We start from the raw sequence: 23,029 nt of genomic DNA on the forward strand, positions 1-23,029 counted from the left end.
CAATTTTAAATTTGAAGCATTTCTCTAAAACTCCTTTAGCCTTTACTTCAAAAAACGTGCATCAACAGCTCTTCACCACCATCTTGGGTGGTTAAGATCCAGCCTGGGATGTTTTGCTAAAACAGAAGAAGCCACAACTTTGCTCATTACATTTTTAGGATTGCTTTTTTTTTTTTTTTTCTTAATTTCTGAGCAGAAACGCTACACCTGGGATGGAGCCCCTCCACAGTGTCTTGCTTTGCTTCCTCACGTTCACACAGCCACCAGCCGTTCTAGTGACGACCTACCCCGGTTTTTGTAGGCGCCACCTCGCTGCACGGAGTCCCTGCCAGAGATTCACGCCCGCCGGCTTGCGCAGGTGGCAAATGACGCGCGCAGCAGTTTCCCCGGCGCTCTTTCCAGGGGAGCAACGCGCGTTTGCAGAGAAACTCGCTGCTTTAAGGCGCTGGGAGGGAGCGAGGGCCGCCCCCTGCCCACCGCTGCCGAGGGGCCGGGGCCGGGCGGGGCCGCCCGCGGGAGGGGCGGGGCCGGGGCGGGGCGGGGGCGGGGCCACGGCGGCCCCGCCCTGCGGAGCTGTTCAGGGCCGCGGGTGCTGAGCGCCTCGTGCAGCCGGGCGGGGCTGCGCCTCCCCGCGCCGCGCTCGCGGGTGCCGGCGGGGGGAGCCGCTCCCGCCGCCGCTCCCGCCGCTCCCGCCGCCGCTCCCGCCTGCGCGCCGCCGCCGCCGCCGCCTGGGGCCATGGCGGCGCTGGTGCTGGTGCTGCTGGCGGCACTGGGCGGGCGGGCCGTGCTGCCGGGCGGGCGGTGCGCGGCGCCGCTGGCCGACCTGCGCTCGCAGATCTCGGGCGTGGAGTCGCTGCTGGAGGAGTTTCGCCGGCAGCTGCAGCAGGAGGAGCCGGGACCGGCGGCGGCGGCGGGCGGCGGCGGCGGCGGGGAGCGGTGCGGCGGCAGCACCAGCTTCTCCGCCAGGCCCGACTCCATCATCCGCACCAAGGACTCCATCGCGGCCGGCGCCACCTTCCTGCGGGCCCCCGCCGCCGTGGCGGGCTGGCGGCAGTGCCTGGACGCCTGCTGCGCCGAGCCGCGCTGCACGCTGGCCGTGGTGCAGGAGCCCGCCCGGCCGCGGGGGCCGGCGGCGGCGGAGCTGGGCTGCTACCTCTTCAACTGCACGCACCGCGGCCGCCCCGTCTGCCGCTTCGCCCCGCACCGCGGCTACAGCACCTACAGCCGCCGGCCCGCCGGCCTCGCCCCGCCGCCGGGTAAGGGCCGCCGCGGCCGTCGGGGCGCGGGGCCCGGCCCAAGGTGGCTTCGCGCGGGGGGGTCGGGGCCGCGCCGTGCCCGGGGAGCGGCGGCCCCGCGGCGGGAGGGAGATGGCGGCAGCGGCTCCCGGCGCGGGGGCGGGCAGGGCCGGCCGCCGGGGCCGCTCGCAGCGGCGCCGCCGCCATCTGCCGCGGCCTGGGGAGCTGCCGAGGAGGGGAAGCGGCCCTGCGGCTTCTCTGGCGCCGGGAACCGGCGCCCCGGTCGTGATGGGGGGACGAGGAGCGCCGAGCCTTGCAACGGGACCCCCTGAGCCGGGAGAGGCGGCCCAGCCATGCCCGGGAGTGCGGGGACTGCGGGTTTGGAAAAACCCGTCCCAGCCCCCCCTGCAGAAACCCTGTGGGCGGCCGTGCCAGCGGGGCCGTAGCTGGGAGCCGGCCGTGGGGTGAGCATGTCCACGGGCCCCACACCCCCGGGGGCACCGGAGCGGTCCCGGCCGCACGGATCGGGTTCCGCAGGGAACTGCGGGCGCTGGGCACCCTGGAAAGCGTGAACCACTGGTGCCAGCGACGCCAGGACCGGTGCAGTAGCTTGAGAGCAAGCACATACCCTTCTGCTTGGTGGTGCTGTCCCAATGTCATCACCGAAGCGGGTTTCTCGTTCACTTAATTCAGAATGTTTCCTTCTTGAGAACTTGAGAGCTAGACTGAAGAAGAGAAGGATACCTCACAGGTAGTCCAGAAGCAGCATGGAGTCTCCATGTAACCGCCTCTGGACTCTGGGACACATCAAAAGCAGGAGTTTGTTCAGCTCTGAAGCGTATTTAAGAATAACACAATCCAGAGCAAGCAGCTGTAGATGAAAACAAATCTCAGTTTCTAAATTTGGAGTCCGTTTCCTGGTGTCTGATCCAAAGAACTTAGTAACACTTGGCCACCTCCTGTTGTGGAACAGTTGCATCTTAATTAATTTTGTCCTAATTTCATTACCTTCTGTTGACAGTACTTTCCTAAATGTCCTCTTCTTCATCTTCTTCAGAGATATATCTCAAATTAAAGTAGTCACTGCATGCAACATGAAGAAAACCTAGTGGTGGTGTAAATGAAAGCAGTGTGTGCAGGTGGCACCTGCTACTCCTGCTTGATCATCCAGTCCTGTGTGTTTTATGAGAATGCCAATGGGAATCCCCTGGAGAGAAGCAGGAACAGGGGCTCAGTTTTTACAGGAGTTACAATGCCGAAATATTTTTTGTAAAATGCATAGGCAGGTAAACTAGAGAGCTATATGGAGGAACTTGTGGCAGTGAAAATGATCTTAAGATACCAGAAAAACCCGTGGTATCATTTTGGCATTTTCAATAGGAGAAGTATTCGATCCACAGTACTTCTGGATAATTAAGGTTTATAACCCTGTATGCACTTGCAAAGTAGAAGGCTTAAGACTAGGTTTTGCATCTAAGTCACAGAGAATTAGGCTGCTTTGAAAACCTTTGAAAGTATCTTTCATATCTGTCATCATTTTGAGCTGCCTTAATTCCGTTAAAACCTGGCACTAATGTAGTAATGTATGGCATGTTACAAATAATGCTGTTGTTCAAATGATTACCGATTAGGTATCTTGAATTTCTTGAATTCCTTGCATTCTTCAATTCTGGAATTATTGAACAGCTTGCCTTTTTGGTAGCTTTTATCAGCACTTGCCTTGCAAGGCAGTTTCAGTTCCTAATCTGCAAATTGCTCTGTGTTCTGTTGGGTTTATTTAAAAGTCTGCCTTGTGAGTGATGGTGCTATCAGAAACAGGGGATTATGACTTCCTAATGCAATTACAGTGGAGCTGAACCAGAGTCACAAAGGAGAATGAACTTTTATTCAAACGTCTGTCAGCCATGACATAGAGCAGGAGAGAGAAAAGTAAGATTGAATTATTTTGCTGTCTGATATTATGTTACCGTTGCATTTTTGAATTACGTGGAAAAATTAGTCTGGACAATGGTGCATCATCACATCACAGTTAAGTTACATCTCTTTTCACTTATGTCACCCCATGATTGAATTTAGGAAATTTAAGAAAGAGCTATTCAAGATTTTCTTTCATGGGGGGGATCACATTTTACCTGTTCTTTTTTTAAAATTTTTTTTCAGAGTACTGTGGTGGTAAATCTTCCACTGTTTTCGATAATCCCAAGCCAACATTTATGCATAAACGTGGTGTCCTCGTAATTCCAAAATATTTCTAAGCATTAATATACAGTGACCTCTGGGGTGTTGTGGTTTCATTTATGTTAAGGATCTTCAGTAAACCAAAACCAACAGCTTATTTAATTCCAGGAGCAATTAATGACAGGGTTGTATTCTTCAGATCAAGCGTATCTCTGTGTACTTCCAGGACAGTCAGTGGTTGGATGCATTTTTGAGACTGAACATTTCAGTGTAAATCTGAGTCCTTTACTTTACGCCTGATTTGTGCTGGTTTGGCTGTGGATTTACTTTGCACTTGTAGGCAGTTAGTGCTGGCTTAACAATGCAACCCCATATGCTGATAGTGAAAGACAAGGCAATTGTTTTTGCCTTTTGGGGGCAAATTTTTAAATTTTTGATGCAGAAAGAGGACTTGAGTGCCTCAACAGAAATGTCTGACTTCTGTGCTACTCAGTAGTGGTGAGCAATGGGAGGGTTCAACATGAAGGTAAACTAGTATCAAAGACATTCAGGGATCGGCAGTGAAAGAACCTTTTATAACAAAGCCTTCATTCAGACAACTAGCTGGCAGCTTCATTATTGGCAGTCAAAGTCTGTATAAAGGATGGAGGAAGCAGAATAAATTAAGCCTGTTGTGTTCCACCTCTAAGAAAAAAGTGATGCTTATAAAGTTGCAGCCCCTCTTCTAGAAAGTAGCCAGCTCCCACATCTCAGAGCATTGCTCTGTGGTATCAGCTTCATATTGCTTTTTTATGTTCAGCCTAAATAAAAGTTAGAAAAAGAAGTTAAAATATGCTTTCTGAGCCTGATTTTTCTGCTAACCTGGCTGATAGGCCTTTACTCCTGTGAGCGGTCGCTGTAAGTGGCTCCTGAGTATGCCCCTTTGCTTTTTTATGCTGCCTTCGAAAAAACATGTATTCCCCAGATTAGGTGTTTCACTCGCTAAGGATAATGTGTTCCATTGCTTAAAACTTCACTGTGGAAAAAGTCTTTAGCTCAATAGGCAGTCTCCTCCCATGCCAGATGTCTCTCTCAGGCCAGTTTTTTCTTTATTAGAGCAAAAGACAAGCTGATTTGCCATTCATTTACCTTTCTGAAGGTGTTCTGGTTCTGGTGGATTAGAAGCACAAGCATGGTGCCCCTATCCTTTGGGACCAGAGGCCTGAGTGTGATCACTAACTCATCTTTAGCAAAGAGCTGGCATGAATTTCTGTGACCTGCCTCAGCGTGAAATGGTCCTGCCATTGCGACAGCATTGCTGGAGTATAAAAGCAGAATATTCTTATTTAAGCCCTTATTGAGGGCCCAGGGGAAGTGGGGCCTTGCTCTGCATCTGCAGGACATTGATCTATTGATGTAAGCCAGACAGGTGACGTGAAAACTCTCTCCCAGGTACAAGTGGAAGAATGAGCTGTGCTGTTTCAGACTCAGGTCAGTCTCTTTTTGACAGCAATTGGTAAAGTAAATTATCATGTGAAGACTGCACGTAATTCATATACACCAAATAAAAGTTGCCCTGGCACCATAATGATGGTGTTTATTAACAATGAGTATGGTTTTTTGCACCTAAGTGATGCTTTTTAAACATAGTTGGTTTTGAGAACCAAGTGTATACAAATCAGGCAAAGCTTCTTGTGCCAGCTAGATGTGCAAGAACTGTTTCATACTTTCTATTATTAGACCCAGTTTTTGGTTATTTGTAAGTTTTCCTAACTTAAGGCATTTGCCTTGAAGTTTACTATGCCTGGCCTACTTCTGAGAAAAACAAGAAATGAAAAGTTTGGTGATTTGTCCCACTGTTCTGGTGAGCTCCGTACCTTCGAGCAGGTTCTTGAAACTGGAAAGGAGGACGTGCAAGGGAGAAAACCTACCCTGGTGGGGAAGCGCCTTTTCTTTCCTTGCACAGCTCTCCCCACAGCCTTGTGTTCAGTAGATGCTTTTCTGAGCTTGACATCAATATCCTTCACAGGGTATTGCACCTTTCCAGGGGTCAAGAGCAGAAAGCACCCTGGTACTTCAGGGTGCTGGGAACATCCCCTGCCCAGAGAAGGAATTAAACTTGGGCAGGGAACTGTGGAAAGGTACGATCTTGTGTCCGAAGTTGTCAAATGCTGACTTGGAGAACCAGATTTTACCCATCTCTCTTTCCTGCGCTGCCTGAAGGTTGCAGAGCAAATGATTTAAACTGTTTCTTGCAGGCCATGTCGCTGAACACACTATGGGTTTTGTTAGTCTAGCCTGAAAAACTTGTGGCCAGATTGGCAAAGGTACTTAGTACTCACGAATTTATGAAAAGGGATTGTACTTTGAATATAACAAAATGCTATGAATCCTAAATAGTCTGAAAATCAAGCTTTGAATGTCTTAAATTAGGCACTTAAAATCAGCGGTCATTTCTGATTATTTTCAATCATTATGTTATTGTGCAGTACTTCACCAGGATGCCAGCTCATGTTAAATATTCCACTCCTGTAATGATGTATTATAAAAAGAGACTTAAAAGACTACTAAGTTATGCAGAGTCCTATAAAAGGTGTGCAGTAACTGCCATCTGAATATGTATGCCATTCATATTTAAATCCATTTTCCTTATTTCAGATTAAAAAAACACACTGATGCTAACAATTCTGTTGTATTAGAGAAACATCCATGTACCTAGAGAGATTTTCTATGCCATGTGCTTCTAATGTAGCTGTTATTTGCTGAAGAAGTCACTCAATATGGAACAGGTAACTAAAATTTAAGTAAATACTACTTTGAGTAACAAAATGTGCACAGATGAACATGTCCTGTCTTTCAGGAAGGTACACAGCACTGAAACAATGCCTTAACCAAGAAAGAATACGTTTTATATAAATAATCACTCAGCTTCCCCTGATAAATAACTAAGTTTCTCTTTTTTTGGAGAAGAAGAAGAATTTGACAAGCCTCCGCAGTGCAAGGCAGGACAAGATATTGTGCTGCAGTCGCCTGTGGACTGGGTGCTTTTGGACGGCCGAGAAAGCTCAGATGACCACGGCATCGTGCAGTACAAGTGGACGCTGCTGCAAGGTGACTCAGCGGTGGAAATGAAGGTACACGTGCAACCTTGCACTTAGCCGGTCACTCGCAGATTCTCGTGTTCACGATAGCACAGTATTAAATATAGAGCTAAGAATATTAAATGTATTCAAATGGATGTGGCTACCAGGTGCCAAAATTAGGATGACTGTGCAATTTGAGCATTTATTTCATAGAAACTGTAGAGCAGCCCAGGTTGGAAGGGGTCTCGAAAGATCATCTGGTCCAACCTTTTGTGTGTCAGGAGGCCTAGATGAGATTATCTAGTGCCCTGTCCAGTCACATTTTGAAAACCTCTGGTGATGGGGACCGTACCATGTCACTGGGGAGGTTGTTCCAGTGATTATTTCTAGTGTTTTATACAGTTCATCTGTATCCCAGGTGGCATGAGACAGCCGGTAGCAAACATGTAGACACAAATACTCTACTGTATTTCAGCTCTGCTCTCTTTTGCCATTCTTTGTGCTCATGGCACTTGGTTTTTGGCTTCTGTGAACCAGGTTAAAGACACCTTAGTAGTTCTGCTACTAAAAACAATAAGATATTTTCACCAGCAGTCTTCTGTCAGTGCTTATGGAGAAGCTGTAAAGAAATTTGTGACATAGACCTTATGAGATATTTTCATATACTCTTTTATTTCACCTGTACAATTTTTGTGAATCTGTGCAACTTGGTTTCACCTAACTGTCAAGAGAGGGATTCTCCATCTTACCATTCTTTGTGAATGCTCTAGGAGCAGCAGGAAAAGAAAGGAAAAATGTCTCAAACCCATAGAATCTACTCACAGTCTGTTCATAGCCCACAATATTCAGGGCTCAGCTGGGACTCCACCTAGAGCAGGAGGGACAGGTAAAGGAGAGAAGGGGTAGACCACAGACCTTGCTGTTGCTGAGATGCTGTTGATGGATAGGAAGAGCTTAAACAGGACAGGATGAGCAGCGGGAACAGTCCAAAACCCAAGAGGCCATGTGTGCCAATGCCACCACGAGCAGTACCTGACGGTTGCCGCTTGTGTCTGCTCAGCCCAGTAACGTCAAAGACAAGATGGACGAACTACCAGTATAAGTGAACTTACTCAAGATTTGTAATGATGGAGCAAACCAGAGTTTTGCCTAACACAAAGAGTTAGCCAAATGCATTGAAACCTAAAATTGTCATCCATGCAAAACTCAATGGTAATTGGTTATTCCTTCGTCTCCTGTAGGGCAGTGTAGGTAACGTGTAGGTAATTGAAAATCACCATGCCATGGCTAGGAAACATGCTGCTGGATGAACCCTGAGAAGACAGTTGGGTTTGTCTGGTGAATAGTTACTGAAATTTGTCCACAAGTAATTTTTTATAACCATACTCCAGAGAAAACACAGCAGAGGCATTCAAAAGTATCAGTTCAGCCAGTGCTACGTACTTTTGCAAATTTTATCTTCTACTGCAAGATCCACATCTGTGGAAGGGTCAGCCTGTTCTGAGTTACTTGAGGCTATATTGCAGTTTTAAACTATGTCAAAGACCACTGTCGCTGTGTCTTCATTTGTTATTTTGTTGACTTGAAAATTTAAGAGTCAAAAGGCTTTCATAAGGAGTGCAAACAGTATAATACATAGAAAATACCTGAATGAAGCTTTAAGAGTAGTTGCTAGATATCATCTGGGTAAAACAAACATCTTATTATCAGGAGTTATTAACTTGACTCTTTGCAGCATTATTTTCAGTAAATAGATGAAATATCATTTGAATTTATCTGTGATGTAGTAATATAGAGTAACAGAAAATCAGAAGTTAATTTAAAATTTTGAAGTTTGTGTTTTTACTTTTACTCAGTCACTCTGTAAAACAGAGACCAGTCTTATTTATTTAAAACTGCAAAATTAACATTAATCTTGGCAGTTTCTTCATATTTGATAAATGAAAACAATCTTGACACAGATTTATCTTTAGATAGCTATTTTTCCATTGTGTTCAAATGGGCAGGGTTTTCTCCCACAGATATGTTCTCTGATGATTATCCATGATCATTTAATTTTTGAAGTTGAATTAATAATTGTGATTATTTGTACAATCATCAGTTCCCATCTTTAGTGCTTTAGTTGCTATCCTGAAGTTACTGGATTTCATGTCATCTATTCTTAGAAAACTTATCTATGAATCCATAGCTACAAGGGAGAATGGGGCTGTGTTTAAATAAGATAAAAGGCAGCTGTTGCACTGCACTTATGTACCGAAGAATAAATAGAATGTGCAGGAGGGGGAAGGACTGCTATAAAGAGATCTTACTGTATTGTAGAAGGAAGCCAGTGGAAATTTTTTTCCTATTGTCTTATTTTTTTCCTATTGTCCTATTCTCTTCTTGGATAATTTGCTTCTCGGATTGCTACCCACATGCTGTAGCTGTGCAGCTCTGTGACACCTGTGGGAAATTCTCGGGCATTTAAAATGCTGATTATCTGGAAATTTACTGTCTAGTTTGAGCCAAAGTTTGTAAGAAAGTAGGTACAGTTGGGCATTCCTCAGGTCAGGACAGAGACAAAAGGGAAAGCACCGATGTCGCCAGGAGGAGTGGCTCCATTCAGAGGTCAGTGGCGTTTTTCTGGATCTGCACTGAGAGTTGGATGCCACGGCTCATGAGTTTTAAATGCCATATTCGCTCTCCCTGCAGTCATGTTGAACAGCAGCAGGTGATTTTTAGAGCATTATTTACTTCTGTAATTCAATAAGGAATAAAATTCTAAGGTGTCTTATACTCCTTCAGGAGGTAATCAACAGCAAGATCAGATAACTAAATGCCTTTGGATAAATAGAAAAGGAAAGAAATTTCAGTTAGGAAATTCACTTACCAGATGAGAAAAATGAATTTATCAATACATCCTGCTGTAAAGCTAGGTCTAGGGCTCTATTATTATATCTATCAAAAATTCCTGTTCTCTTTTAGGCATGAAACCCAAATTTAAATATGCAAAACTAAAGGCCTTTATTGATTTTTTGTTTTAATATTAATGATGGTCACAGAGGCTTTTAATGTACCTTTCAGTTACTTATCAAGATAACCCTGTATGCTTCGTTCGTAAAAACACACTACATATCAAATACACCTGTAAAGCTTCTTTTTAGTTGCTGAAGTATGTGTAAGTGAATTCTCAGACAGCTGGAGTTATTTGTGACTAATAATTGTCACAAGGCTAGAAAATTTCAGCATTTGATACAAATACCATAGTCATTTCATACAAACTTATTTCTAAATGACCATTGTACTAGTAACACCAGTTTGGAACCTGTTTTAAATTCGCTATTTTTCAATGATCTAATCCAATTTAAATTGTTTATATATATGTCTCTTATATGACTTTCTGAAACTTAATGTTTAGGTTACTCACTGTAGGTGAATTTATTTGCAGTTCAGAGCAAGGCATGGAAATTCAGTGTGGGGCATGGAAAAATTCAGTGTGGCAATTTATAGAAGTTGCAAGTGACTACATTAAATCTCATACTGGACAGAGGTGGGCAGTCTTATTAATAAAGCAATGCTATCAGTCACCTTTTCATACATCAACATATAGCAAAAGTAACTTCTGTGAATATATGTATATTGTCTAAAAATTAACTCAATAGAGGACATAATGTTTTACTGCCTAGCCTCTAAAATGACATTTCTAACTACTGAAAAATTGAGTTAAATTTACAGTTCCATTTATTCTCCAGTGCTAAGATCCACAGCTCCAGGTAATAGAGTGTACCAGGAAAAACAGTACGTAAATGTCAAGCATGTTTATTTTTACAAACGGATGCAAACAAAAAAGACCAAAATGTTGCAGCATGATACACATGCTTGATCAAGCTGGCTAGACTGAAGGAAGTATTTAACCTGTGTGAAAAGCGTTGTACAGAAATTAGCTCCCTATTCCTAGAAGATTATGGGTGGGTCCTTTATACCTTTTTTTTTTTTTTTCTGTGTTTCTTTAATCAGGTACCACAGCCAGGAACACTGAAACTCTCTCACGTCCAGGAAGGCAGGTATATTTTCCAGCTAACTGTGACAGACACCGCAGGCCAGCAGAGCTCTGACAATGTGTCCGTGACCGTTCTGCCCATGGTTCATTCTGCAGTAGGTGAGACAATGACCAGAGCCATTACCTGAGTGACACCCGGGGTGTGATTTTCAGAGCAAGGGTCAGAAATCTTATTCTCCATTTCTAGTGTATTATTTTGCCCTTATTCATTACACAATGACATCTCTTTCAGTTTTGGTTTGCTGTTTCAAACTGATAAAGCAAGGAAGCATCACATGTTTGTTAGAGCAATAATACTTTCAAGCATTTAAATGTTCAGCCTTGTATTTCTAATAAGCATGCAGGGTTGGAAAAATGAAATACTGCCATATGTGTCAGGCACATCTAACAGTTCATTGTGTAGCCAGACAGTGCATGGAACATGGCAAGGCTTGTGCTATAGGGAAGGCCCAGTTAAAAGCGTTTAACGCTAGGCGTGACACGCAAACTAATAATAATACTGGCCTGCATCTGTAGTCTAAAAGATGGGATTGTTTCTTTTTCATGCATTTCAGCTTTTTTTGTGCAATGGTTGTTATAAAATCCCTATGTTACTGGGGAAACTGAAACTGGAACTGACCCATCATTTTGAAACTCTGAGCTCAAGGAACATGTAAAAAGCATAAAACGTAGAAAGTAAGTTAGATTTCAGTGGCTGTCAATTCTGCACTCTTTAATGTAATAATTTCTAATTATATTGTAATTAGCAAGTTGCTAATAGAGATCTGCTGCTCTGACACAGAGTAAAACTAGCACCATGACTATGTTCAGCTGAACCAGTAAAAACTTTGCTCTGCACCAGTACAATATCTCTACATGAGAGCCTGATCTCAGTGGCAATAAATTGGTATTGCAAGAAAACAGTTATGAGTCTGTTTAACAATGCCTATATTCCAATAATGGATGATAGAGTTGTATTCATTAACATTTAGTTTGGCTAAAGCAGCCAGAGAGGTGTTCTGATTTATTTATTTGTTGCTGTGGGCATCTGTGGTACCTTTTGGGTGGAGCATGTAGAGGATTTGCTGCCTTTGTTCTTCTAACACCCCAAGTCCTTTTGCAATTCAAGTGCTATTGCGGTATTTAAACCAGCCCATGGCACTTTCATGCATGCAAGACCAGTGCTATTATTAGTGCTGAAGTTTGGGAGATGCGTTTTCTAAGTATGATTTTAGGGGTTTTAAATAGGTGCCTGTGTTCCTGACAGACTTTCCTTAACATTGTGCAGCTTTTTCAGTACGTAGCAGGGTAACAACCAAAGGCTGTGACTTCCTTATGCAAATCGATTTGCTGTTAGAACATTAACCAGACACTGAATTTGATAGTGCTTTACAAAGTGATGAACTACACCGCTGTTGTAAAGACAAAAGCATGGATGTAAACACTTGATAATTACAAGGTCAGAATGGGTTTCAGGAAAGCTTTGAGTATGCAAAATGAAATGTCCAGGGACACTCTCCATTTCCAGGGGAATCTAAATATTAAAGCACACAGCAATCAGTTCTTTCTAATTGAGGTCACTTGTGAGATGTTGTGCTTAGTCCTGTTCTGGCATGCACAGTATTGGATTTACGTTGCTGATGTAAATAGATGACGAGCATTCTTTTGGGATTTTAATTAGGTTGCAGAAAACATGCCGTAAAACATCCCATATAGTCCATATGTGTGCATGTAAAATAACATATTGTCAGAAATACAGAATGGGTATGTAGTAGGAATTATGTGTTAGAGAAATGCAGTTACGACCACGGAGATTTCATGTATTTATTTTCAAGACTGTCCTGGGTCTTTTAAGTCTGGGAAGATCTCCTTTCATCTTAGGCCGGGAGATTTTAAAGTGCTGTAGGGGTGCTGCACAAGATTTAAGGTGCAACAGCCTCCAGATTGAGTATTCCTGTAGTAGAGATTGCCAGAATAGTGACGAGGGTGCCAGGAGCAGCTATTAGCTATATTAGCTTCTGTGTCTATATAGCATCAGATAGCTAAGCCAGGCATTTCTTCAACAACTTTCTGCCTTGTTCCTGGTACTTCTTGACACAGCGTGGTTTTGCTTTTTTCCTTGGTGCTACACATTTTAGTCATTGACTCAGTATTTACTGCTTGGATTTCTCTTTTGGTAACTTTGGAACGGTTTCTCAACAGCCTGTGTCGGGGTTTGCTCTCGCTACCAGTTTATCTGCGATGACGGCTGCTGCATTGACATCACCTTTGCTTGCGATGGTGTGAGACAGTGCCCTGATGGATCGGATGAAACTTTCTGCCAGAACTGTAAGTACAGCGTAGATTGTGAAAATAACCACAGACTGAACAACCAAAGGGAAATGATGCCCCTTCTGTGGCCTCTCTCCCCATGAGCAGCTTGAGCCCACCATAGAGACTTTGATTGGAAATAGCGCACGAGAAGGTTTAATTCCATATACAGCAAATGCTCAGAAATTAAATCCCTTTTCTTCACAGCGTATCAAAACTGTTAAAGGTGCCCAAATGACAGATTTTGTGTTAGAGTTTTCAACATTTAAAAGATCTGTTCTTTACTTGCATGATGGTTCTGGAAACAAGGACCCTGGTCTTGATCTGAAAGGGTTTCTCAGAGATGTGCTTCAAAGTGCAGTAATGCACCTTGAAACAATCTGAAACACTGGAAACATGAGCGTGTATGGGAACCAGTTGATTCACCATCGCTCTGTTCGCTTTCATTAGTCATCCTCAATATATGCCCATGCTCAGCTAAGTGAACAAAAATCATTAGCCGATGAATTGGCACGATGACTGAGCACTCTTTCATTGATATTTCAGTTGCTGGATTTCACTTTAGGATTCACGTGCATCCTCTTGCTTAAGAACTGACAGCAAGCAACTGCTAATTTGCTGTGTATCTGGAGCTCACATTCCATTATGTGTCTGGAACTGATTAACTTGTTTAGCCTGCCTCAAGGCCCATATCACAGGGTCTTCCATCAGAAGACTCCCATTCCCTTCAATTCTATGTGAAAATTATGATTTTTGTCTCTGTTAACACAGTCAGCCCAGGCCGGAAGACAGTGACTCACGCGGCCCTCGGTGCTGTGCAGCAAAGGACCGTAGGACGGACAGAAAACACAGATGAAAACTTCTCTGCAGAAAACACCCTGAAAGCCGCTGCCAGAAATCAACCACTTCTTTCAGTGGATGCAGACATGTCTAACCAATCGCTTTCTCAGGGACCAAAGAAACAAATCAGTGGATTTGTGCCAGGTAAGAATTGAAACGAACCAGTTTCAATAAATCTTTCTCAAGGAAGAAAGTGTCTTGCACCTTAAATTTAATTGTCTTTTGGTGCCTGGCTAAGAGTAAAAATTTGCAAATGTACAAAATGCAAAAGAAGCTTGTAATAATGAAGTTACAACTATGTATTGCTTTATAAAGTCAAGTCTGGTTCTTACCAGGTGCAACAAGAAAGGTAAAATGTAGAAGTGCTAGGAAAAGATACAGTCTTAAGGAACAAAACATGTAGTGAGGTAAATACAGATTCTGCCACAGGTTCAGCTCTGTAGGCTGATGTATAAGGCTCTTTAAATCTGTAGGGGGTTACATTCAGAAGAACACAACAAAGTCCTGTTCAGCTTGGGTGAGAGTAATTCCGTCTTTCTTGGTGCTAATCAATGACTGGTTTTTTCCTTTCCCTGGAAGTAATAGCTTGATTATTATGGGCACTTTTTTTCCTGAAGTGTGTCTCCAGGGCAGGAGAAACCTTTTAACACAATGGAGAAGTCTTTGACTCACAACAGGCTTGCAGCCACTATGCAGAATAGTACTGGGAACCTGGGTTTGCTTGTTACCAGTGTGTAGTGATGTTACAGGCAGAGTTACCAGCCCTTGCCTTGGTAAAACTCCGGAAGCTGCAGTGAGACTGGCATGTCTTTTAAGGTTCTTGCTGTTGAATTAAAATGACCTGAAATGGAAACTGAATGAAAGCAAAACTGCATGCACAGAGCCTAAAATGAGTGCAAGACCTTCCACTTTTATTTCTTCAGGGTTCAGACTGATTCTTGCTGCCCAAGATGCAGCTAATTATGAACAGCTTTATTTTCTTGTTACAACAGAGGAGTGCTCAGTGCCCTCTGCTGCTGAGTCTTGTAAAGGGCACTTCCCTGGCTGGCACTTTGATGTTTCTTCAGATGCTTGTATTTCATCTGTGGAGACCCCAAAGGGAGTAAAAACAACGCTCTTCGAGAATTTGACCACCATGGCGAATGACAGCAAAATCCTCTTCCAAATGTTTCCCCCTTTTCTGCCAGTGTAGGTGACCTCAGTGCTCCTTATAGTAATGACTTAAAATTTTGAAGTCTGCCCCCAAACCTTCTCATTCACATCGTCCTGAGTGACATCTGATACGTGGCCACCCAAACCAAACATCAGCTTGCCAAAGGGCATTGCAGGCCCCAGTGTAAAGTCAGCTGCTAAGCACGTCTCAAAAACTATTTGACTTGTGCATGCAGAAGTAAAACCAGAATTGAGATCGCCAACTTTGGCAGTCTGTAATCGGAGGTTATAATTGGAAGTGCATGTAAAAGCGTGGCACTTTTGTATCGTTTTCTGTGTTTTCCCATTGCACAGTGACTTATTTGCACCGTTTTTGCTCTCAAGGTAGCCTTCGCACAGCGGTAGACAATAAAAGAAAAAATTCTTATAAAACTAAAATAATGTGATGAGGCTTCAGTGATCCATGTACTACCAGAAGGTGTTGTAATCTTTTTAAACAGGCAGGATTTCCAGCTGGCCATGTCTGGTTTTAATTCTTGTGGTTTTAATATTGCTCTTTTGATACGGCTCAATCAGAACATAATTTCAGTTAAATGATACTTAAGGATTTCCTTGTAGAAGGACCCCATTCTTACTGATCCAGGAGCCCAAGCAGCAAACAGCTCAGTGAGTTTTTAAACCACCTATGGATCAGTTCGGAAAAGGGTGCATGTCGTGGGGCATGAAGAGGTGCTAGGCACCTGAGTCCAAAAGGCAGCTGCCAAAATCTGCTTTGAGTTGCTGTCTTCTCATGCAGACACTTGAACTCTGTAGAAGTCACATGCTGTACACTGATGATTCCTGGTGGTCCAGAGAGGTTTAACTCCTGCCCCACTGGCAAGCACCACTGTCTTTATAGAGTTGAGGAGACAGGTGTCTAACCTATTCCTGAAATTCCGCCCAGATCTATTAATTAGATTTCTCTCGATCACTGCCATCTCAAGGAGGTTACAGGCCAAATCTAAAAATTAGGTGCTACAAAAACGAGAGACACAGAAACATGGGAGCAGCTCTGTGAAGACTGCTTAAAAGTGTTCAGGAGGGCAATAATTGCTAGATGCATTTTTGAGGAGAGGCAGGCAGCACTGAACAGAACTCATGCCAGCAGCCTCAAAAGTTCACCAGTTCCACTGGCAGAATCCTGTTCTGGGATGGACCTGCCTCAGTGTGCCTCAGACTCACACTGTAAAACTCTTTGTTGGACCAAGACAAGTACATTGCTTGTTGTCCTAGAGTTGACTTTGCAAGAGCCCGGGCTCCCGATATACTATTATAAATAAATTTCAAAAACAAGCTTTAATGATTTCAACGTCAACATGGTGAAAAGCTGTCTACTTAAGATGCGTATTAAGGGATATGGCCTTACAGCGGCAGCACAGGTTCCAGCATTTCACTTCAGAACGCTCCGTTCGGGGCTACGTTTGTTTTATTTCTTAGTTGGCATTTGCAGATCATCATGGAAATACAAGCCTGGAAGGAAAACGTGATGCTCTTAGATCCAGCGATGGCAAGGCAGAGCAAGATAAGGTGTTAAGGGTAATTTACTTACCAGAGACAGCATGTGACATATTCTAGGTGGCTGCTAGATATGTTGCTTGATTCAGGAGCTTTTGGCTGACTCTTTAAAACCAGAAGTTTTTTCCAAGAAGTTGCAGGACTGGGGAGTTGCTTTGTTTTCTTTTTTACTTTTTTTTTTGTGCAGTGGTCATTACAGTACCAATAAAAATAGGTCCCTTCTGCTACTTACTTCCCCATAAGAAGCTTTCATCTCTGAGAACCCAGTAAACATGTCCAATAAAGGGACCTCCTTGTCAAGGACAGCCATATTTATCTTATGTCTATTTTAAAAGGAGCTGGGCTAAGCTGTAATGTTTTGGGCTGTGGGATAGTTCCTCACAGCAGGAGTATGAACTTTCTGCCTGTGAGAGTAATATTAGGGTAAATTTATCCCAGAATCCATTTTTTCCAATAGTTTCTCTGTTCCAAATTTTCCTTAACCTGCTTTCTTTACTCCAGTAGCCCCTAATGTTTAGCTCTGACTTGATACAAGCATTTTAAGGCTTTATGTTTAAGTATGGAAATGTAAAAATATGGAAATCCAAGGTAAGGATTGTTCAAAACTTCTACCTGACCTAGCAGGGGATCTATTCACAGTAAAGAGGAAAAAAAAAACTAAAACCACTAAAACCGAGAAGTTATTGTTGACAATGGGTACATCTTGCTCTGCACCCCTGCCTTTCCAGTGGGATTCCTCTACAGCAGGGTGACTCCAGGGGAACACCATGTCCGACATAGAGATAACCTCCTCAGGCACTCCGGGCACGGAGTCTTCTGCAACAGCCTCATGGTTTACTTTCGCCCAAGCTGGAAGGCCAAACATTTTCTTCCGTAGTTGAGAGCAGATGCAGGAAGAGGCATCTGATGCCAGTAAAGGAGTCCTTTCCCTTTGCAGATGTATCTCCAGAGTGAAGTAACTCAGACTGCAGCTCCTCCAAAGGCCAGCACAGTGTTTCTGCATGGCTGTCCCCAGAGTGCACTGGTGTCCCTTTCCAGGGAGGCTCTTAAGCACAGCTGCATGTTCTTGCACTGCTGCATGTGTAAATTAATATAGCAAATAGTTGCAGTGTAAATGAATATAGCAAATAAATATAAATAGCAAATAAATATAGCTGTGTAAATGAATATAGCAAATAGTTGCACACTGGAGTGAGCACTGGGCTGGCTTCTAAGCAGCAGTAGCCAGTCTAGCAGCCACAGTCATGCAGATGGGTTGAATTTGCAAGCAGACTGAAGATTTGCGCTCCCCAGCACAGCCAACTCAAGTGTATAAATCACAGTAACAGCTTTGCATTCCGCTGGCACGGGGTCCCCGCCTCTCCCCAGGCTGCCCGCAGCAGCTGCTGTGCAGCGCTGTCCAGGGCTGGGATTATGATGTTTGACTGAGTGCCCAAGCCTTAGTCATGTTTTTGCTGCGGAGGCATCAACAGCAGTAGCCATAGCCCAGATCTCTAATTTAGGGCAACTGGAAAGGGCTATAAATTGCAGTTTCCTAGGCATTGACTAGAAAATTAAGAGAAAGTGAAAACAAAACAAAACCCACATAATGTGCTTTATGTCAGGCTCCTAAAGCTGTTTGGGGAAATCTTTGTTTTCTAGTTAATAACAGATATGATGTTGAGCCCCTCCAGTCCTGTAAAAACAGCCACAAGTCTTAACAAAAACCTACAAGCTTTATTCAAAGGATTCTATTATTCTTCCACCCTTCCAAAACTTTCCTGCTAAACTTCTCTCCATATTCAGATACATTTGCCAGATGTCTTTACAAGCAGTTGACTTAAATATTTCTGTTACTCAAATAGCAGGGAAACAAATTTATAAAACAGGCATTCAGATCTAGCCTTGTCGTACAGATCAGAGAAGCTCTAGGAAGAGCCAATGTCTTTTGGGTATTTCCAAAATAAAGACAAATATTCATTTAATTTCACTTAGGGAAGACGGAAGCAGAAAATAGGTGCTGGTATTGGTCTCAATTACATTCAGGTTATTTTGCACAGCTCTGATACCGTACAGGGACCTTAGAGCCAGTACAGTTTGTGCTTAGGATTTCCTGAAGTCCCCTTTACATGTCAGAACAACTTAAAGAGCCTGAATTCTAAGGCATTTCCTGACAGATGGAGTTAGTGTTTCTGCACCCCAACCATAACAGCAGGGCGATAAAGCCAGAGCCTGGGAGCTTGTGCTGTGCCTTAGAGTGGGGACATTAGCACTTACCTCATGCCAATATCGATGAAACAATTTAAGCTTTAACGAATGATCCTGTGTCTTTGCTGCTGCCACTGCCAGGAATGCGTTCTGCAGCGCTTCAGAGCTGGTCGTGGTGGGTGGGAGCTGCATGTGGTGCACGTTCCAAGCTAATTAACTTAAACACTTCCTTAACACCCACCACTGTATGTAATTCCAATTACATTTCACATTCATACTTTACAGATCTTGTAGCATAGGATGTTTCCATTGGCATTGTCACAGTTCTGAGGGCTGACAGCAAATATATCACAGCACAGTCAAATTACCCTTCAACGTTTATCAGCAAAAACCAAACATAGTCATTACATTTAAAAAGATAGGCTTAATTCTGATTTTTGCAAGGGTGTGTTGGTGGATGAGGGAATCCCGGCTGAGTTACTCTTTGCTCCCGTGAAGCAGAACAGCAGCCGCCTGCACTCCCAGCAGCAAACCATGTGTTGTCTCTTCTTGTGCAGTTGCAATGTTCTGCTATGGTCCATGTACTCCCCAAAGCTGAAGTGACTCCAAGTCATCCTCTTTGAAATGTTTTCCCCTTGTATTTTTATGTCTTCCAAGTACATAAGTTCTGCATCTGTATGTGTCAGGTAACGGCCAAATTTAAAGTAATTTGTGTAGCCAACCTATGCGTTTCCCACTTGGCAAGTTCCGAGGGTGGCAATCAACGTAACTGGAAGTAGCCTTATTTTCACCTATATGTAACTGCTTTAGTAATATTTTACCTCAGATTGGCCTATACCCCGTTATGGAAGTTTGTAAAAGAGAATTTATATCCATGTTTTTTTCAGTGGAAAATTATCTACTTGGGTTTGGTTGAGATGCATTGTGGTTTGGCATACAAGATTGAATTTACATTTTAGATTTAGCTTCACTTTATTTCAAAAATTCGAGTTATACTATAGGAGTTAGAAGTTCTCAAACTGTTTTTTTGTTTGTTTTCTAAATTTAAGTGCTTTCACATTATTTAATTCTAGTGTCTGTGGATAAGACTTCCTGAGCCACTAAACTGCAACATTCATTTATCTTGCTTGACTTTGTGCAGATAACAGTTCCTCAGGGAAAAGAACAGATGATAAAAATGGGAATGGCATAATTGTGCCAAAGAGAGATCAGCTTGGAGGTGGTCGTCCAATCCCAGAAACAGGTAAACTGACCATGTGAATTCATTTGGAATTATGTTAGTTTTTCAGTCAGATGCTATAGATCCAGCTACTATAGTCAGTCGTTGAATAATGTACTTCCATATTCTGAACTGTTCCTAGCTTCTACAATCATACAGTTTAGTTTCTCAGCATGAGTTGCTCCAAATATTAGCACTGAAGTGATAGATGAGCTGTATTTTTTAAGAAATATTTCAGATATTCTCTGCTGATTTCTGACTGTATTAAATAAAATGTAACTTCTCTTAACCTCCTTGTAGGTGCTGTGTTACCCTTAGCCTTAGGCTTGGCCATCACTGCTTTACTGCTGCTCATGGTTGCTTGCAGACTGCGTTTAGTGAGACAGAAGCTTAAAAAAGCTCGACCCATTACATCTGAAGAGTCCGATTACCTCATCAATGGGATGTATCTCTAGAACTTTGACTTAGGTCAGTTATTTTCTCCTGTTTCTCCTGTGTCCATGAACCTCTGCCTCTATAAAAGGACCAAAATCTTTAGTTAAGTTTCAAGTGTAGAAGCAGCCTATGAGATAAGGAACGTGTTCTTCCCCTTTGGTGATAAAATAAAAAAGTGGGTAGACGCCTATGCTCAGAACATACGAAGCATTCAGGCTCCAGAGACTAGCTCCAGTTGGCCCTTGTGTGGAAGACACCGCAAAGTGGGGCCACCCCAAACTGGACAGGGGATGCTCTTGCCCTCCCCAGCTGGGGCCCAGTGTGTCCCAGAGCCTGGGCGTGGGATCAGCCAGGGCCCAGCAGCCCCAGCTGAGGCAGGGAGGGGAGCCTGTGGCACCATCCCCTTCTCAGCGCTGCCACCGCTGTGCCCCGCTCTGGGGACTGGGACACGGCAGGCCAGCACGTTACTGCACTGCTCAGTAGAGACTGACTGATTTGTGTGCTTTCACAGAATCACAGAATGTTAGGGATTGGAAGAGACCTTGAGAGATCATCTAGTCCAATCCCCCTGCTGGAGCAGGAACACCCAGATGAGGTTACACAGGAAGGCGTCCAGGTGGGTTTAGAATATCTCCAGAGAAGGAGAACCCACAACCTCCCTGGGCAGCCTGTTCCAGTGTTCCATCACCCTCTCCGTGAAGAAGTTTCTTCTCAAATTTAAGTGGAACCTCCTGTGCTCCAGTTTATACCCATTGTCCCTTTTCTTATCATTGGTTGTCACCGAGAAGAGCCTGGCTCCATTCTCGTGACACTCACCCTTTACATATTTATAAACATTAATGAGGTCACCCCTCAGTCTCCTCCAAGCTAAAGAGCCCCAGCTCCCTCAGCCTTTCCTCATAAGGGAGATGCTCCACTCCCTTCATCATCTTTGTTGCCCTGCGCTGGACTCTCTCCAGCAGTTCCCTGTCCTTCTTGAACTGAGGGGCCCAGAACTGGACACAATATTCCAGATGAGGTCTCACCAGGGCAGAGTAGAGGGGAAGGAGAACCTCTCTCGACCTACTAACCACCCCCCTTCTCATACACCCCAGGATGCCATTGGCCTTCTTGGCCACAAGGGCACAGTGCTGGCTCATGGTCATCCTGCTGTCCACCAGGACCCCCAGGTCCCTTTCCCCTACGCTGCTCTCCAACAAGTCGTTCCCCAACTTATACTGGAACCTTGAGGCACTTCACTAGATACAGGCCTCCAACCAGACTCTGCCCCATTGACCACGACTCTCTGGCTTCTTTCCTTCAGCCAGTTTGCAGTCCACCTCACTACCCGATCATCCAGCCCATACTTCCTCAGTTTAGCTGTGAGGATGCTGTGGGAGACTGTGTCAAATGCTTTACTGAAGTCAAGGTAGACCACATCAATTGCTTTGCCATCATCTATCCCCCTTGTTATGTCCTCATAAAAGGCTATGAGGTTGGTCAAGCACGACTTCCCCTTGGTGAAGCCATGCTGATTACCCCTGATGACCCTCTTATCCTTGATATGCCTTGAAATGGCACCAAGGATAAGATGTTCCATCACTTTCCCAGGGATGGAGGTGAGGCTGACCGGTCTGTAGTTGCCCAGGTCCTCCTTCTTGCCCTTTTTGAAGACCGGAGTGACATTTGCTTTCCTCCAGTCCTCAGGCACCTCTTCCGTTTCCCACGACTTGGCAAAGATGATGGAGAGTGGTCCAGCAATGACCTCAGCCAGCTCCCTCAGCACTCGCGGGTGCATCCCACCTGGACCCATTCCACCTGATGCACTGGGAGTATTTTCATTAAAGAATTTGTCTTGCTTTGTTAATTGAAAGCAATCACTAACTAAGCACCAGCTTTTGTAATTAAATTTGGGATTTGAGGAACAAAGGTTTTTTTTTCATTTGTAGTTTAAACCTCTGTGCAGCTAACAGAGTCACACTTACTAACTGCTAAAATGAAAATATTCAAGTCCTCAGCGGATGAGTTTGGACTTACCAGTGCTTGAGAGCAGTCGTGTACAATCCCAGAGCTATCCCTCCTTGGAGCTTAGGGCTTGTTCAGCCTGTTCCACCCCCAGCTCGACACCCTCCAGGGTGTGCAAGAGCAGCACACAGCAGCTTTTACCTGGGATGCTGGAGTGTAGGATTCCTGCTGGGTACCCCATAGCTCTCTGCAAAGCCTGAAAGCTTCGGCAACCTGCCCCTGCCCCAGCAAAATTTGCATAGAATTAGAGCAAGTAATTGATATGTGTGAGTGAACTTCAGATGTGTTAACAGTAAAATGTGTACAGTACATGTTATATATACCTATATATATATATATATACAGACACCGTGCTGTCTATCTTGTTTGACTGTCCAAGGATGTCACATTCATCACGGGTCCCAATAAAAACAGAGGCAGATGAGGCATGCATCTTTTTGTACGTTGTCTTTTGTACTTCAGTAACTTCCAAGTCAGCGAGAATATTGCCATGGTATACAAATAGCTCTTCAAGTTGCTTGGTACTGATTACTTTATGTAAAATTGCTCTAATAAACCTATTTTATTCTTACATTTCTTGCATTGCCTTTATTTTCAGCAACCAGCTAAAGTTTATGCTATGAGAAGGTAGCATGAGAGCAGACAGAAGTACATTTCTCCTCTGTGCAACAGCCCTCAAAGAAGCTGGAACGTGTATAGTGGGGGGAAATGTTGAGATATTTTGTTGCAGGAAAACTGAGAAGAACAGGGCATCTCCCTCCATGACCTGTCTCTCCAGCAGTACTTGAGCTGAGCAGAACAGCAGTGGCAGAGCTGGCTGTGTCACCTGCTCAGG

At 44.1% G+C, this 23,029-nt stretch overlaps 1 protein-coding gene across 2 annotated transcripts; it reads left to right on the plus strand.

Annotated features, from left to right (window-relative positions):
- The first annotated feature begins 734 nt into the window (after nt 1–734).
- On the plus strand, nt 735–22,668 carry LRP11 (LDL receptor related protein 11). 2 transcript variants are annotated; one of them, XM_065632125.1, is made up of 8 exons: nt 735–1,256; nt 6,363–6,526; nt 10,472–10,613; nt 12,696–12,821; nt 13,575–13,787; nt 19,678–19,779; nt 20,056–20,223; nt 21,870–22,668. In XM_065632125.1, exons 1-7 carry the CDS (start codon nt 737–739, stop codon nt 20,208–20,210), a joined length of 1,422 nt encoding a protein of 473 aa, XP_065488197.1. In that variant the 5' UTR covers nt 735–736; the 3' UTR covers nt 20,211–20,223; nt 21,870–22,668. The 2 variants fall into 2 exon arrangements, with proteins under 2 accessions (XP_065488197.1, XP_065488196.1); XM_065632124.1 differs by lacking the exon at nt 21,870–22,668 and having other exon boundaries at nt 20,056–20,953.
- The last annotated feature ends 361 nt before the right edge of the window (nt 22,669–23,029 follow it).

The sequence above is a fragment of the Caloenas nicobarica genome, chromosome 3 (assembly GCF_036013445.1).
Source record: "Caloenas nicobarica isolate bCalNic1 chromosome 3, bCalNic1.hap1, whole genome shotgun sequence".
Taxonomy (NCBI): Eukaryota; Metazoa; Chordata; class Aves; order Columbiformes; family Columbidae; genus Caloenas; species Caloenas nicobarica.

Coding starts and splice junctions, on each gene's coding strand:
- LRP11 (XM_065632125.1), top strand. CDS start 737: ATGGCGGCGCTGGTGCTGGTGCTGCTGGCGGCACTGGGCGGGCGGGCC. Junction 6,527..10,471: donor ACTCAGCGGTGGAAATGAAG/GTACACGTGCAA, acceptor TTCTTTAATCAG/GTACCACAGCCAGGAACACT. Junction 19,780..20,055: donor TCGTCCAATCCCAGAAACAG/GTAAACTGACCA, acceptor ACCTCCTTGTAG/GTGCTGTGTTACCCTTAGCC.